The 17,861-nt window shown below is 40.6% G+C and overlaps 1 protein-coding gene across 1 annotated transcript in view; it reads right to left on the reverse strand.

The window, feature by feature from the left end:
- Positions 1 to 17,861, reverse strand: part of LTBP1 (latent transforming growth factor beta binding protein 1) — a 184,834-nt gene that overhangs the window by 26,004 nt on the left and 140,969 nt on the right. The window contains exons 21-23 of the mRNA XM_009636439.2: positions 15,909 to 16,034; positions 8,487 to 8,612; positions 6,033 to 6,176 (exon numbers count right to left, since the gene is read on the reverse strand). Of these exons, the coding sequence (XP_009634734.1) occupies positions 6,033 to 6,176; positions 8,487 to 8,612; positions 15,909 to 16,034 (396 nt within the window). The remainder of the gene's footprint in view (positions 1 to 6,032; positions 6,177 to 8,486; positions 8,613 to 15,908; positions 16,035 to 17,861) is intronic.

The following is a 17,861-nucleotide window of genomic DNA, read 5'->3' on the forward strand; positions in this document are numbered from 1 at the left end:
CTACCTTTGTTTGCCTCGCAGCTCTTTTCAAGAAAGAGCTTAAGGCTGGCCCACTTACAAGTATTGGCATACCTGGGAGAGCCAAGTTCACTTGGCCACCTCATCTGTCCACCTCTGGTTGCCTCTTGGAGGTCAAGCTCAGCCTCTTTATGCCAGTTATAGGATGGATATTCTTCTAATCCCATCCACTTAAAAATGAATGCCCGTGAGGTGGGAGCTTGAAGATAGCGATTGTCCAACAAATGCTGAAGGAATTAAATGAACTCCAGCTCTTGTTACCTCAAGCTTGTTAGCCCTGCCCACCCACACTCCCCCAGGCAGATGGGGCAAGGCTGTTTGGCTGAGCATGCAAATATTAGATTTGTTTTTAGAAAAGCAGGTTTAAAAATGGTTGTATGGATTGTCCCATTATTGCACCTCAATAGTATGAACATGTGTCGTAGCTCTTCTGGCTTCTAATTCCAAGCAGACAATTGGGTTTATTTCTATTTTCCTCAGAAAAGCGACTGTTTCTGCTTGGGGAGGTTGAGGAGCTGGCAGACACCTCTATTCAAATTTAGTACAGTGTTGCCACCTACAAGGCAAACTTTTCCTTTGCTGTTTCGCCAATACAACTTAAGTTGTACATTAAAGGAAGCACCCAGCTGAGTGCTCATTTCATCTTTGTCAGTTTAGCCTGTGGTCTCCCTTCATCAGATAATTACAATTTTCCATAATGTGCTGAACTTCATAAAGTGCGGTGGTTTTGCGGTATCAGCTGCTATCCAATAGGAACTACGTTCAGACTATCATGTGTCACAGAAACGCAGCTGAACTAATCCGTTATTCCAAGGTGAGAGCGCAGTACTTAGCCACAAATTATACATTTTCCTTGGCCATTTGCCATCTAACTGCATCAAAGCTGAATCTTCAACAGGAGAAAAAGCATGGCAGTTTTCATGCTGTTTACCGGAGAAAGAAGACCAGAAGCTGCCCCGGGAGGAAGGGGAGACAATCTCATCATGTCATTGTTTATCCCCATTTTACATATGATGTGTTGGTTTCTCCTCCCATTATCTGTTCAGCAGCTTAAAAGTCTGTTGTTTACACAGCTGTGACTGAGGGTTAGTCAAGCAGGCGTTATGAATGTTTGGAAAGCAAATGAGACACAAATCTTTTATTTTTTTTTTTTAAACCAAGACCAGTCTGTGTCTACAAGCTTATAATTTCTCTCTCCTACATTGTTAACCATTTAGTAAACAGGCTGGTTTTGAAAGTGGTTTCATTAGGTATGTTGACAAAATATGATAGGAAATGGATACTTATTTTTTCTTTATCATTGTTTCATTTATCATTTCTTTATCATTGTTCAACCATTGTTGGGGGTTGGACTAGATGACCTCTAGGGGTCCCTTCCAACCCAAAACAATCTATGATTCTGTGATTCATGTTTTTTATTGTTTGAAAATCTCTGTACGTAAGGCACGCTGGTAAAGGAACATAATTTTATCAGGTCATTGATACGACTGTTTTACTAACAGCCTATATAGTTGCTGCTGACTGAACTCTGAAGCATTTATTAGAAATAGATTTCTATGCCTTAGCGTAACCTTGATCCGACAATATGCTTCAGCATGTGTTTGATGCAAAGACATGCATTAGTAATATAGTGGATATTGTATATCCACTATATATATCACTATATAGTGATATAGTAATATCAGTGGATAATCAGGGTATTAGCATGTGCTTAGACTTCAGCATACGCTTAAATATTTGCCTAAATAGTGCCCTGTTAACAGCTGCGGTCTGAAAAAAACAAAACATGTAGAAGTGATGGGACCTTAAATATTGCAGCTGTGTACTGATGCCTCTTACTCATAGGTGGAATCAGTAAGGTGGTTGCTAAAGTGAAAAATCTTCATTACAAGTTCATGACTTCTAAAACCTCAGCAAAAAACCTCTGGTGATTCTGAGCAAGCAGCTCGGGTAATACACGCTTTCAGAACCTGTTTTTCAAAAAGACAGTAAAACAGGTGAGTATGTGCCTGTTGTGATGGTGTACTTGTTTGGATTTCTCAACTGGCTCCACCTGTGGCAAGCTACACCACCTAACATGGGTGTATGCAGTGTATATGCATATACATTTGTGCGTACAGTTCAGGGATTAGTGAAAGTGCACATTTTAAAATGATATTTAAGACTATGTTCATAGATGACTGAAATTCAGATCATTATTTACCTTAGAAACCCATGAACATATAGCCATAAAAAATACAAATATGAAGAGTTTTAACATTTAGAAAGCCCTTAAAGTTTAGGAAATTTAGAATTGTACTCAGGCACCAAATTTCTAGCCTTGAGGAAGCTTTTGGATCAGATTTATAAAATGTTACTTGGCAACCTCAAATTTTTTTGTGCTGGCAGTTGGTTAGATGCAGGGGGGATTGATTTTGTTTTAACACAAATCAGTCTAGGAGGGACTCATGTTTGAACACCAAAACTGTGAGGTTTACTTACAAATCCTAGTAAATGCTGTTAAATATCTTGCCATAAATAACTGATCACATTGCATGTAATCAGGAGAAAGCAACACCTAAATTAGCTGTAGGTACCCAATGGGCCCTGGTACCTTAGTGGAGTTCTCTCACTGGAATTCTTTCTACTGGCTGAGCTGTGACCCAAACGCGTGAACTTGCTGACCTCTGTGTGTGTAAGCCAGGTTCCTGCCGACATGCTTATGTTTACACATGCTTTTGTTTGCAGTTCTCATTTTAAATCATACCTTCTGTAATCCTCAAATAGAGACCAGCCTTTATAGCTTCTGGGTTCAATGCAATGATATATTAGTGATATATTAGTAATATATTAGTCATTTAGATGCACACTAGAACATGCATTTTTACGTACGTCGAAACAATTAAACCCATGTTAATACGTATTATTACTCAAACTGCATTCAGCTTGGTACTTGCTAGAAATTAATCATACATGGCTTTATATATCTTGTTAAAAGAATAAATGAGAAGACTTGAACCCAAACCAGGCATTTTTTTTCTCTCTTAGGTACTGTGTAACAGCAAAGTTTCATCTAATACAAAAGAGAGTTCCTTCCTCCTTTATCTTTCCTTCCTTCCAAAGCATTCGCTATATTTTGTGAACAGGAGGGCAGAGAGGAGGGGAACAGGACAATCAAATGTTACACAATTACTTTTTTTTTTTTTTTTTTTTTTACTGGAACGTGACAACATGGGTAGAATTCCTGATACATACGCTGAGAGAATTGTTTCAGGGCACAGCTAAAAAAAGATGAATTTCCACCAAGTGAAATCTAAATAGAAGGAAGTCTTGAGAGCCCTAATGGCAAGTAAAGTGTGAACACACCCCACTGCACAAAGCTAACAGCCTTTAACCACATGAAAAAAGTTCCCAAATTAAAGTAACATTTGAACAGTCTTCACCTATTTCCATTCGATATGAGGTGGATGAACATTTCTTTATGCACAAATATACAAAATGAGAAACAAGCAAAAGCTGAGTAAACCACACTGAACTATAGATATCTGCAACAGATTAATGCGGATTAAATTTTTCCTTTCTGAAAATAGGCACGATGCAAGCTCATGCTGACAGATGACGTCCACACACACCTTAGGATGCACTCTCCCCACTCCTGACTTGAGTTCTTGAGCCCGACTCGGGTACGTGGCTTGTTAAAGCCAGAGGATGCGTGCCTATCCTATCGCTCTTCGCAGGGAGATAGCGTGCTACTCCTATCTGAGCATGCTGCCATGGGGCTTCCGCCACTTACAAATGGGGAGGAAAAGACTGGTTTTGTTCCCTCTTCAGTTGACAGCGGCACAAGGGCCACCCACTGGGTCCCAGAACAAAATAGGAACAAGCAAAGTGAGCAGATGTAGAAGAACGAAGTGTGCACTGTCAGCTTCTGACATGTGAAATCCAGAGGTACGTGGGGCAGTGTCAGTACTTGACTGCTCAGTCTCTGAGGTCTTGAGAAACAGAAGCCAGCTGGTAAGAGAAAAACGAACCGGCAAGGCTGTAGGATGTACAGGAAAGCAGGAATCCTTTTTAAGAAGAGTTAACAACAGTACTTTCCTTCTCTTACTTTGGAAGAAAACTAAGAGAATAAATAGTAAGATCTCTGTTCCCAGTACTGCCACTTCTCCTTATTCTAGTTCAAGAGCATATGGTGTAAAGTACATCTCGCTGGGTCCTACTTTGCATGTTTTCTGGTCTCCTGTGTGAGATCTTCCTCCTTGACAACCTTGTCAGAGAAGAGACAAAGGTGAAGGACGTGTTTTGTTAGGGCCCGATGAAGGCTGGAGAGGGCGGGAGAATGGCTGCTTTCCAAACTGACCACAGTAAAGCTATGTTCACCGGTGACAACAGAATGGGATTCATAGCGACAGTTCTACTTCTTGATATTCACCTGTTGACAGTGCATCAGCCACACCGGGTTTTTCATCCCCTCCCTCCCCACAGTAATGTTTGGGTGTGTCCTTGAATGCTCCTTGGACTTGACTTCTTTTTATGTGGGCTCAGGTCCTCTGCTAATTTCTTTAGCTTTGGTTTTATTTTGCCAAGAAGCTGGTAATACTCCCAAGTATTACCTCTTCAAGTACCAAAACGAAGATGGCATTCACATCTGCTGCAAATCTTGATAATATAATTTAAAACACTCTTCCGTAAATTCACAGAAGACTTTTAAATACTGCTACTTCAGTTATCCTCAGCGGGTATTTAAGCTAATCTGTTTCATGGTGGAAAAGTACTGCAGTATTTTTCCTTGCAAACAGGAATGGAGGCAGTACCACTGGGCATTGCTCTGCTGCCTCAGCCATCTCACTTTTTTTCCATTCTTCCTTCATAAAACAAGCCCCTGTAAGCCTGAATCTTTCTCACAAGATTTTGCAAAGGTTTCAGTTTGTCAGTCGGCTGTTAGTGATATTTCACAGGCAACTTCTTGAGTGCTGCTGAGCACTACATTCAGTGATCTAAATACTTGTTGCAGTTAGGTCACAGATATTTCAACCTCGTTTATAAGTCTGAAAGACCATGAGTAATAGGAGAAAATAGCCACAGCCGTGTAAGCTGTAGAGTCGGTATCCTGGCACTACAGCCAGTTATTCTAAAGCTTTCCGGAAGCTAGATCAGCCGGCAGTGTAAGAACAAAATAAGAAAAATATGAAGATTTTCATTCTGGAGGGGGGGAAAAAAAAAAAAAAAAAAAAAGAGCTGTGCAAGTAAATCCCTTCATTTCTTGTACTCTGTTGCTCCTTACTGGGGGCTTGTTCCTTTCTCCGAACCGGATCAGTGTAGAAATGTGGAGGCAACTTTAAGGATTCTAAATTCATTATTCATGAGTGTATTTCCAGTAGTATTTGCAACACCCGATAACAAAGGCTTACAAATTCAGTACAATGGACTATTAGGAAAAACAGGAAAAACAGGACAAAAGGTGGTGTACAACAGGCAAGGGCACTCAAAATGCACTGGAAGAGACTGACAACAATTCAGTGTTTCGCTTTTTTGCTTTCCCAGCTACCTTTCCTGAGGACTTACGCTGCTACTAGATAATGCTAAGAGGATACTGCTATACACAAATCTTGGTTTTATTCATATGCTCCCTTAAACATTGTCCAAGCATACTCGTGGATGTTTGTAAAAACATGAAGGGAAAATAAAATCACTCAGGCCACAGACTTGATTCCATTTCACATTTCGTTGTTACAGCACAGCAAACAAGACTGTTTACTCTTAACTGCTGTAACTGTTCATTCTCGCTGCCAAGTCTGTTGACGTATAAGATTTAGAAGATGTTTCTGCTATATTTTCACTGCTAATGGTTCACTGATAACACATTCCATCCTGGAAACGCCTCTTTTCATGCACGCACTTTCAAGAAGACAAAAGTTTTAAATTTTTCTGTTGTAGTTAAAGCCACACCGGCATTTACACCAACTTTACCTTTCCATTGGTTACATATGCAGTGGAAATCATGCCAAGCATGCAAAAACCCACTGGTGTTCTACCTGCTGAGGTACGGAAGCGACACTGTCCGGTCATCGGATCATACTCCTGGTTTTCATCAGAGCACAGGCACAGGAAAGAACCATCGACATTTTCACAGAGGGCTTCGCCACATACTCCACTCAGCATTTCACATTCATTCACATCTGGGGAAAAAATCCAAACCATAAATCAATTCAGACCCATTACTGACAGTTTGTTCTTTTATCTGCTGTATCTGTGCCAATATTGTCTGCCAGATTACAGATGTGATCTCGGGGGAAGGCTTAAAAACTCACTAATACCTAAGTGGATTCATAAACAAGTAGTCAGTCTTTTGAAATCGAGGCCCCTGAAAGCCACAGTACAGTTTATAGACTATTGGTGCTGATTAGGTGCTGCTTGTAGACCAGAACACTGGCTTTCATTTTTTCGGGGGTTTCTTTCTCATTTTTAAAGATTTGCTTTTCTTTGCACCCTTTTCTTGGGATTTAAGATTCAGACAAATTTCATTTGTTTTCTTTCTTTATTATCAAACCTCCGCTGAATTCAAGGAGCAAAACGTGTAGGTTTTGGTGTGATTCAGACCACACTATGGAAAAGATAATTCCCTTTTCTCCTTAAAATCCCATTTTCTTCATGAACATCCACTGAACAGTGAATCCCCCAGCCCCCCCCAGTGCCTCTCGTATTCACAGCCTCACAGGCTGCTCTGGAACCCACAAGGGTTCTGCTCAAGACACTCAGGGAGCCCCTGCCAAACACTGCAAATTCCCTCTCCCCAAAAAACCCCACATATTTTTAACTTGACTTCCATATACCTGCTAACTCGTAGTCTACCCCAAAATGCTTTTTCGATTGACGGGAGAGTTGTCTGCTGTTTAAACAAGGGTTACCAAATACTGCTGGGATCCCTTAACTTTATTCTCTCTTCAGTTACTAAAGCTTACATTTGAAAATCTACTTTGTGTACTCATGACAGAATCTGGAAATTATTATTTGTGTATCCCAATTCAGAAATTTCTCTACTTGAGCGTGGTGTAAAGTATAACTTGTGAGACAACGTTTTATCCTTTTTACCTCTTACCCAGCAAGAATGTAAGTCATGTGACTGAATGTTGATTTTTGTGAATTCATATATAAATACGCATTTTAACTTATGATTTGCTCAGCACTGTTAAAATGTACTTACATTTTTCTTTATCTTTTTGCTGGATTCCTGTCATAAGAAATAAATCTTGTTTGCGGAACATTGCCTGGCCAGGCACTAAAGAGACTTACCTTTACCTAAAATTGTTTTGGTAGATAACCGGCATAAAAAATTTATGAGAGTATTTTATATTATATAGTGTGTACAAGAAAAAAACCTAAGACAGAATCACTTCGCTGGCGACCCAAAATTAAATTTGTTTTCACACCAGCTTTTGCTTTTCTGTTTTTTTTTCTTTTTTCTTTCTTTGCTTCATTTATTTTCATGCATGAGAAGTCACTGTATGCAAAAACATACATTGGGATGTTGCAAACTAAGTGCCAAATGGCATAAAGAAATTTTTAATAAAACTATTTAATGTGTTAGAAAACACATACAAATGCTTCTGTAAAACTTCTAACTCCTCCTTTCTGTTTGGTATTTTGTTTAGGTCTCTGTTCCTGGTAAATGTTTTTAATCCTGAGTCTGGCTTGAAGAAATTGCTAAATGAATACCTTTCCTTGATCTGGCATTAATTTTGTATTATTAATTTTGTATTGTGCTGCCTCTGATGGATCTTGGGTCCAACCATATTAATTTTATTTTAGAAACTTGTGCTGCCTCTGATGGATCTTGGGTCCAACCATCACTATTAACAACAGATCTGGAAACCTCTTCTTCACAAGAGAAATGTGCAGTGTTTACACAGCTACAAAATTCTCACGTCTTTTCATGGTGATAGGTGTCTTTCCTGGAGCTCGAAGCCAGTGTTAAAATCTGTTCAAATATGATGTGCCTAGGGAGGTGTGCCATCTAATTCAGACTGGCTGTACCACATGCCAGACGTGATTTCCTGTAGGGGGTAGTACAGAGGTTCTGGTTATTCAGCTAAGAGACTAAACAGATGTTGCATTTAAAATAGGCTAAGGTATTAAATTCAATCTAGTATGATTTATATTTGTGAATGGTCCTGATGTGCAGAAATAGTGGGTTTTCTTGGGGTTTTTTTTAAAGAGATAAAATGAGCAGCTCAGCTTATTTGCTGTTGGTTTTCATTGACTCCTAATAACAGGTTCTCAATTAAATGGATACGCAATGAAGTTTCCATCTGGCACAAAGTTCAGTGAGCAAAGCACAGCTCAACCTTATTTTACTAGTAAGTCATACAACTTCAACAAAAAATGACAGAAAACAAAAAATGTTCTTGTGAAGAAATGCATTTTGCTCATATGCTGCTTTTTGGCTGCTATAACCTTGCAGGAACGACCGCTTGTGCCTAAGAACTCACCCGTACACCCTTGCCCATTCTGTGGGTCCTGATACCCTTGGTAACAGAGGCAGCGGTAGGAGCCATCCATGTTCTCACAGAACCCGTGACTGCCACATATTGTGCCATTTGCACATTCGTCGACATCTGCAAGGAAGAATTTTAACATCAGACAGGATATGCGACAACCAGAGGCAGACACATTCATGAATAGTGCAGAACAACAACAGACAGGTCGTTTTTGCAAACAGATGCAGCCATGTCCCTCTATACTTTGGGAAGGAAAACACAAAGGACAAGACACAAAAATTTAATGTGAGCACAGATACAGTTTGGGAAAATGTTTCAGTGTTAACTTCACAGGAAGTATCTTATGTCAGACAACGGTTTTGGTCAACTGTCTCCCATCTGTTTCACCAATCATGGCATGATGCTACTCACCACAGAGTAAGACATAGTTTAAATACAACGATTTCCCTGGCTTACAGCTTCTACCAGTGTAGCATTATAGGGTGAACAACAGGTGTGAAACTGCCCCCCCGTGCCTACAGAAGAGGTCAAGGGTATGGTTGCATTCATTGGGCAGAAGTGCTGCACAGATCTCGTTCTGGCGCTCAGCACAGGTGAGAATTTCACAGAATCACAGAATGGCAAGGGTTGGAAGGGACCTCTGGAGATTATCCAGTCCAATCCCCCTGCTAAAGCAGGTTCACCTAGAGGATGTTACATAGGACTTCATCCAGGCGGGCTTTGAATATCTCCAGAGAAGGTGGATGGATTTCATAGTGTATATGTAAGTGTTACATATCTGTGGACTGAGCATTCTGGCTTTAATTCTGGAAGTTTACACCTATAAATAACCTTACACAGGTAGGCAAAATAATTACAGTGCCTGCATGCTTTCTGCACTGGCCCTTTCATTCGTAGTTCCCACTTGTGGGCTGCTGGCCTTACAAGTAAGAGTCACTTGCATGAGTAAGTCTCAGCTGCCCCTCAGCCTATAATGAAGCAGAGCCACTTGTGGCAGAGCGTGGTTTGTTTTTGTAAGTGTATTATAAGTGCTAGGAATGTATTATTTTTATCTTCACTCAAAGCAAGACCTAAACCCAAGGCCCTGACCATCCATGGTCGTTAAAGACATCACGGTGTGTTTTTCAGGAGGAAGAACTTTAACTGGAAACCTGCCAGGATACTAGGATTAGTACCTTCTGCCTTCTAAATTACTCTGCAGTTACAAGCTGAGAAATTATTCCTATCCTACTTTCTCAGAAACCATTATGACTGTTAAGTAAGGTTGCTGTCCGCTTGGAATTACCTCCTGCACTGTGCCTGGGGGGAAATTACATTTTAAATGGTGAATAAAGTGATTTGCTTTTGATTGATTTATCTGGGTACTAGCTACTATCATTAACTCTGCACATTAGCGTAGACCTTCATGTGACGGAGCCTACCATGATTCTACCTCCAGTGAAGGCCTCAGGGCACTCACTGAGCTGAAGGTCTGGTGGGGCTGAATCCTGCACTGCCTCAGAGAGAGGGCTGCTTTGAACAGGCGAGCAGCACTGCTGCCGGGTGTCCTTCTGAAAGGAGAGAGGAGGGCTCAAGCACAGCCCTGTCTACTCCTCCAGCTGTTCACAGCTGTGTCAAACAGAGGCCTAGAAAAGTCAGCAAAGATGCGCCTCGTTCACGTGACAGTGCTCACCAAGCAAGAACATTTTGACTTTTAAACTGTGTCTTAACACTCAGCTGAACGGGAACTCTTGGTCATTGAACCAGGTGGTCACAGCTCCCCAGTCTACCCAAACTTGAGCAGCACATCATTACCATTCACACATTCCCCGACAGGTTACCTGTCGTGCAGCCCTCTTGCGCCCTAAGTACCCCGGTTCATCCTCACATGCTTCTGTCTGCCTCAGGGAGAGGCTTTTTTGGGGTCTTGAAAACCAGCTTTTCCTATTTGCTGTGGCTGGGGTTTGAACAGGCTTAGAACTGCATATTGATTTTGAAGGCCAGAAGAGACTCGCTGCATCATGTAGCCTGACCTCTTAAATAGGTTAAAAAACTGTCTCTGGCAAATTTTGTGAGTAAACTGTGGAATTCTAACATCTTTTTCAGAAAGGCATCTGATTTCACTTTAGGATGTCTAAGTGATGGAAAAAACTCACCTCTTCAACCAACCGATCCACTGGTTAACCTTCAGCTATAACACAAAATGCATGCAAAGCCTGTATGCATGTGTTACATGCACTGAAATCTAGGAGACATAACTGATAACTGTAAAAAAAAAAAAAAGTACTTGCAGATGGAACCGGCAGAGTGATTTATTTGGTTTGGTGGTTTTGTCAATAAAGGCTTTAATGCTCTTTATAACTTGATTTATTTAACAAAGGGAAAATACTGAAGGAATTTATCTCAGAAACGGTTATTTGTACTTGGCAAAGAATACAATAGCTGGTATGTTTATTCTCAAGGAACCGAGTATGAAAATTTGGGTGGTTTCTGCATACCGAACTTATTGAAATCTACCGCAAACTCTCCCTAGTAGAATTAATTCAGCAATAAGACTAAGCAATATATATCTGTATGAACGACGCTGTCAAAGGTGAAAGATCAAGTATTACCTTTGATACCCTTCCTTTTCCAGTCACCGTAATGACAGAATTATAAAAAGATGCTTATGGAGTTACTGGGAGAAAGAAGATACAAATTCTTTAGGGTTGTGTTTTTCTGGACTCTCCCTCTTGCTGCTGTGCGTTATACCCGCATAACATAGCTTATTTAAATTTTTATTCTCATATGGTCATCGGAGTTTCACATATCTGGTCAAAAAATCTGAATACTCTATTCTCTTATATAAGAAAATCCCGTTAAGTTAAGAAAGGGAATTCAAAATGAGTGAACAATGGTGGATTGACAGCCAGGAATTTAAGACAACAGACAAGAACGCAGCATTTGTATTTTCAGCGGCCAACTATAATTTAATGTTATAAGTTCCTGAGCCACGGGGCAGTTACTCTGTTAAAAGCCTAGACAGAAGAGACTACAACTGGGGATTTCAGAATTACCTAGATTACAGTATTTCTCTTACTTAATAGCTAAATGTGAAAGGAAACAGATAGGGAAATGGATCATGCAGCTGGTTCTCTAAAGGTAAACTAAGGTCATTGAAAAGCTGCAGAAACAAAACTTGTGATTGTAGCAAGCGTCCTAATTTAGTATATAATACAGCCACAGAAGGCAGTTTTGTTTTAAAGAGTATGCAGGCTGAACATGACAGGATCTTTCAGTGTATGGGAAATTACAGAGAAGGTCCAAGCACCACATACTTTTCCTTGTCTAGACAGCTCACTCAAAGGACTCCTGTTTTACAGCCGGAAAGGGCATTTGTTTCTTTAATCGCCCTGTAAAGCATAAGGCTTGTAATCGGTGATTCTCTTGCTATATGGAGACAAAGCAAGGGGAAAAACTAAATACAAAACTAATTTATCCTATGTCTATACAGTGACTAAAGCAGCTCTCTGTAATTATGACCTGTTTTAGAATCCATGACTCAGTGCCGCCTGCTTTAATCAAAACTCCTTTGATCTAACATCCTCAGGATCTAAAGAAAGGCAAACCACGTGTGCACTCAAGGGCGCTCCTATTCAGCTCAACACCGTGTTCCTGTTTTCTGCCAACCTGACCAAGATGAAGGCACGCTTGACCTCAGGCATGATATTTAAGTCTCACTGAAATCTACTAACATGGCAAAGGGTCTCGAAGAGGAACTGGTTCCTTGGACAGTTCTGTACAATGCTTAGGGGAACAGAGCTCTGATTGTGAGACTTCCAGGGCTGCCCATAACACCCATACATAAAAATCACGGTCATGAGAAGATCCGAAAAATGAATATTTGGAGAAAGACTTTGGCCATCTAGAGGCAATAATGCTGGACAGTCATTCCAACGTTGCGATGATGTGGGTAAGAAAGAGATTCCTGTTTTCCCCTTTGTGTTTTTACTTCTCTAGCCAGCATCCAGATAAGTAGTTGATGCCCTAAAACATCTCTATCAGCACACGTGAGAAGGCTGGTGAAGTCTGTGGTTACTCACTGTGAAACCAGAAGTAGCTCACAGGGGCACACTCTGGAGATGCCTACTCAAATCTATGTTTAGCAGAAGCATAAAATTTACTCCATGTGACAGATAATACTCTACCCCAAAAGGAGCCCTAGATTTACCATACCCTTTTCCTAAAACTGCCTTGTCTTCCCTATAAGGGCAGAATTATGGTTGTGACATGCAGTTACAGCAAACTTCTACTCTCCCAAAATGTCTGTGGTGGCAGAGGTAACAGTTACGCACTGTTGGCAGCTCTGCTCTTTGTTTCCCTGATTTTCAGACTTCTCAGGTATGCAGTCATCTGAAATGATGGACAATGTGGCATCTTTGATCACAGAATGATCTGCGGATGTTCCATGCAAGCAACCAAAAGTTTCAGAAAGGTGGCTTTTTCAGTGGACAAGGAACAGAGAACAGGATACAAGACAGTAAGTGAGTGGAAAGGAAGCAGCAGTGGCTGGAGAGCCCTGATGGGATGTACAAGTTTTTTTTCGAGTGCCTGTTGAGGCCAGCAGTGAAGCTTGGGGCTTGAAGCAGAGAGGGGGGAAAAGTGAGAGAGCTACTGAGAGACACGGGGATCGGACACAGAGACAGAGGAGGCACTGAGGGCATGGTATTGACTTAAGCATCAGAGAACCTCTAGCTTGAGTTTTTGCCAACACAGTTGACTGGCAGCCAACTGGGTAGAACACTGCCTTTACAGGAACCCCAGAGAGCTCGATGGGGAGCTAGGGAGTGCGCCGAGAGCCTCCTGTTCAGAGAGCCTGGCGCAGCCAAATTGCTGAGCCTGGGGCCAGGCGGCAGTGGAATGTCACCGCTACAACAAAAGTTTGTCTACACCTTGGAAGAAGACACAGTCTCCACAGCTGTTCAGTTTACTTTGGCCAATGCCCATAAAAACTCCGTACCAGAACTGAACCACATGGGGTTCCTAAATGTTTTATGTTGTTGTTGTTTCTGACTTTTCGAAAAAATGAGTCAAACTCATACAAAAACAGTCTGGAGATATGGAAAATCTGCTCCCCAGGTACAGAGAGGCGTCTGAACCCAGCAAAATTTCCTCAGGTTCTTTCTCTGATGGTATAAACAGTTATTCTCACTCACTTAACTAGAAGTAAATTCACAGAGGCACCTAGTGTAAAGAACAGTAGCTCCTGCGGCTGGAAGCCACATCCTTTCTCAGTACCTGGAATGTCACACGTTCCTTTTGTTCCCGATGCTTTTGTTTCGTCTTGCCTTTTTGCATGCAGCTGACACAGCTACAAATATTAACACTGACGCCATCAGTGCTCCCTTTAAATGATTTTTTTTTTCAAGTCTAGAATTGTTTTTATTAAAATGACAGAATGGAGAAACTAATCGTGGTAGAAAAGGAGGGCTGCTGCTTCAGAAGACTAGAAGTACCCTTGCTTCGCCAAGTTATTAAAATACTTTTCCAAGGGCTGAATATAAAGTCTGATCTGTATTCCATACACACCACCAATTACTTGTGAAGCACGCTCAACTGGTTTTGTACTTGTTGTTTTATTCTTCATTAAAAAGTTCCAAAACTACTCACAATCCTGGAAATAAGATCTTGTGATTTCATCCTTTTCTATTTAGTAAAAGTTTGGCTTTTTTGTTCTAATGGAGATGATCTTTGTACTACTCCATCATATGTGATGGTAACCCTTTCCCTGGGAACTGTGCTGCTTTATTAACAGCCAGAGATCCAGACAGAGGGGCTCATTGTTTCTGGTACATCCCCTAAAATTAGGTGCCACCAACTTGGTTTTTTCCACCCCTAAAGTTTTGTTTCTATTCAGTTCTGCTTTTTTTAATTTCTCAGAGTTTGATTTCACAAGGTTAATAAGTGTTCTTCTAACCTTGGTTTGGAATAAAGTGTTCGGTTTTTACTAAGAGCAAACTGCATTCTTCTCTGACCACTTTTTTTTTTTTTTTTTAAAGCTATGCTCAACAGTGAGGCAAAACACCTGCTACTACTTTTCTTGCAGAGAAATCAAAGATATTTAACCATATCCTTCCTGAACACTGGGTGAAAGGTACACATGCTGCCAAAAGAGTCCATGAACATGCTTTGGAATTATCCTTATTACTTGAAATCACAAAATACTGCCTTGTTCCCTACTGAATTATTACTTTTCCCACAAGGCTTCTTGTCTTGAACAGTCCTCTCAACTGTAAGAGCCATTTTTCCTCCAGTTTGGGGAATTTTTGTTTTCTACCGGTATCACTGGCTACGCAAAGCCATGTATCTTCTTGGTATCACTGAGCACAGCTCTCCTATTTTAAATTCAGCACAGAAGAGCAGCATCATTAGCTCTCCTGCTAGTGCGCGTGTTCCATTAGCAAGAGGATATAGTCTCACATTATAACAAAATAAAACCCCTAGTTACACCTAAATTCTAGGCTCCTGAGCGATGTTTCTCACCAGTGTTATTACTGGAGCAGTGTTATTACTTTTACAACCTTATATGAAAAATACCCGTATAAGCATACCTGCGTACACTTCAGAAGAGTAAGCTGGCTTTAGCACTGTAAAGATCTAATTACTGTTATTTACTCCATTTCTGCCCTTTCAAAACGTCTGAGGTTCTATCATAGATAGCATTTTACTGCAATTTCTCACTGGAGTTACTTCTGTTGTATGGATGCTCCATCCGCATCTTTTAAAAAAGAAAAAAATCTTGACAAGCAAGGTTCTGTTGTCTCACACACTGTAACGAGAACATTTGAGGCAGCGCAGGCTTTCTGCTGATGCATTTAAGAATCTTTAAACTAAAGAATCCTAAAAATTTATGGCAGAAGGGCTACCCACTTGAACCTTACCAGAAGCCTAAATTCCAAACTCACTTTACATGCGTTTTATATATACTTATTGCTTCCGCCCTTGCTACAAGATAGAAATAACTTCCCATCTATGAATAGATTTCATATTACAGATGTCTACCTGTTTCATATATCATAACATAAGAAAACCAGTCCCTCCTTTGCCATCATTTGCCATAGTTAGGTTAGTATTCCTTCTTTTTCAATAATTTCTTTTGTTCAAAAAAATAGAATCCAGTGTTAAGATAGCAAAATTACTAAAAATCAAGAAAAGTAAACTACAGATTCTGACAAACATTAACTCCATTACGTTGCCCATTTGGTACATTTCCTGTTATACTTCTCATGATTCAAACAGCAATGCAGCACCTGGTGCTTTTACGAGGAAATCAAAGGGCTCTTAGGTGGCAGATTGAGGAGTTAATAGTGGGGGTTTTGGGGTATTAGACCCAAACTGACTACTCTTCTTGCCCAACCAATAGCAAATCAATGGCAACGCACTGACTTGTCTCACCTTCGCACGTTCGGCCATCTGCAGACACAGAAAAGCCCCGCTCACATATGCACTGGTAGGAACCATCCGTGTTGAGACATTCCCCGTGAGGTGAACAGAGGTCAGATCTCTCACATTCATTGATATCTGAAAACACAGAGACATTAACAGCTTCGCAAATCATTGTACCCTTAATAACGAGCCTAAGTTCAATTAGTCTTTAAGACTAATTTTTAAAGTAGCTTTTATTTCCACCAGCTATGTAAACAGCTATGCAAATGGGGCTCATTTTCCAGAGTAACCAAATCTGGGATCATTCTTAAACTCTGTATACGCATCGGTATGTTCTGCTGCATCATGCTCTCACTAGATCACTCTCTGCGATGATGACGATGAGCAGATGAGAGTGATTTGTGAGTTACCAGTACAAGCTCCAGGCTAGCCAACATTTCCTCCGCGTTAGGGGAATTCTCAGATGGCTCCAACTCACTGTTGCTTGATTGCTGCACGCTGCTCACCTTGCGCACCTGGCTCATGTGTTACCAGCAGGTCTGGAGTTGCATCCTTCCCAGTAAGTTGATTTTATGTAATTTAAAGCTAAATGCTCTATTTTGCTGATGAGGAATGGGAATGGTCCCAAAAGGTTGCTATACAAGAGTTTGTCATAATTTCTTTTTTTTTTTTTTTTTAAACTTGGAAATCATTTTTCAAACACTGCCTTTTAAACTTACTTTTGAATCTGAAAAACAAGCATTTCTTTCTGGCTGATGTCTCATCTTGCCAACAAAACCTGCCATCAGAACTTAAGGATTGCATTCATTCATTAAGGAGGTCCCACTTCTACATGAATTACCATTCACATTGTAATTGTACTTTTGTAGTTTGCTTTACAGAAACCTTTTAAGAAGTTTTCAATACCACACTGAGATCAAAAACAAATCTAGAAACAAAACTTACACAAGGCTTATTCATCCATCATCACAGATACTAAAATTTCTTATTCTTTAACCATGTCTTTCATTGCTTAGATTCTGGCCATTGTTACAGCCTTACAAAATGCATCTATGCAGACAATAATTTTAATGGACTAGAGAAATTATGACTTCAGTACTATTATTTCAAGACCCATGACTCCCCTTATAGAATTTTCTTTAGGGACAGACTGATTCTACCCTGCGTGTAAACCTTCTAGGCCAGCGTCCTGAAGTCATGGCACATATGTGGAAAGAACAGAGGCAGCTCAGGGAAGGGTAGTATTTCTATGAGGCACACAGGGAAAAGTCAGTGTGCTGGGCTTCACACCACACCTCCACGTGTCAAGTCTTCTTCAAATTCATAGTAAACGCAGACCAACGACACGTTTCCTGAAGCTCTCTGAAAGTCAGGTAAGGTGGGAGATCAGCAATGACAAGGGCAGTACGGTACCTTCCCAGGACGCACACTGTTCTCAAGTCTAAGCTGTTAGTTCTTAAAACTGCCAGAAAAATACTGGAAACTAAACCAGCTGATTACACAAGGTAGAATGATGTGTTAAAAGACAGGAAAACAAAATTAACAATCTTAGGGAAATAAGAGTATAATTCATCTGAAAGAGCAAACTGCACAGTTTCTAATGTTTTGGACTCTTTTCAACTTTGCTTTTTACCAAAATGTGTGTTCCCAATTTCTAGTCTAGGCCAGATTCAACTTGCAGATACCGCATTCTGTGATAAATTTGCCAGTTTAATTCAACAGCTCTCTACTTTCAATTATGGTTTCCTCTGAAGGTAATAAGGCTATGATCAACTCTCCCCCCGCCCCTTTCCCTCTCCCCCCCCCAGCAAAATGAACAGTTTAAAAGCATTCAATCCTTTTTCCCCCAGGCCATCAGCTTTTTTGTGTTCATCTCTGAACTCTCCTCAGCTGATCAGCACCCATTTTGAGCTGGGGACACCAGAACATTACAAGAATATGCCAGTGGCAGTCATATCAACG

Source organism: Egretta garzetta, unplaced genomic scaffold, assembly GCF_000687185.1.
Source record: "Egretta garzetta isolate BGI_Z169 unplaced genomic scaffold, ASM68718v1 scaffold54, whole genome shotgun sequence".
NCBI classification, from domain to species: Eukaryota; Metazoa; Chordata; class Aves; order Pelecaniformes; family Ardeidae; genus Egretta; species Egretta garzetta.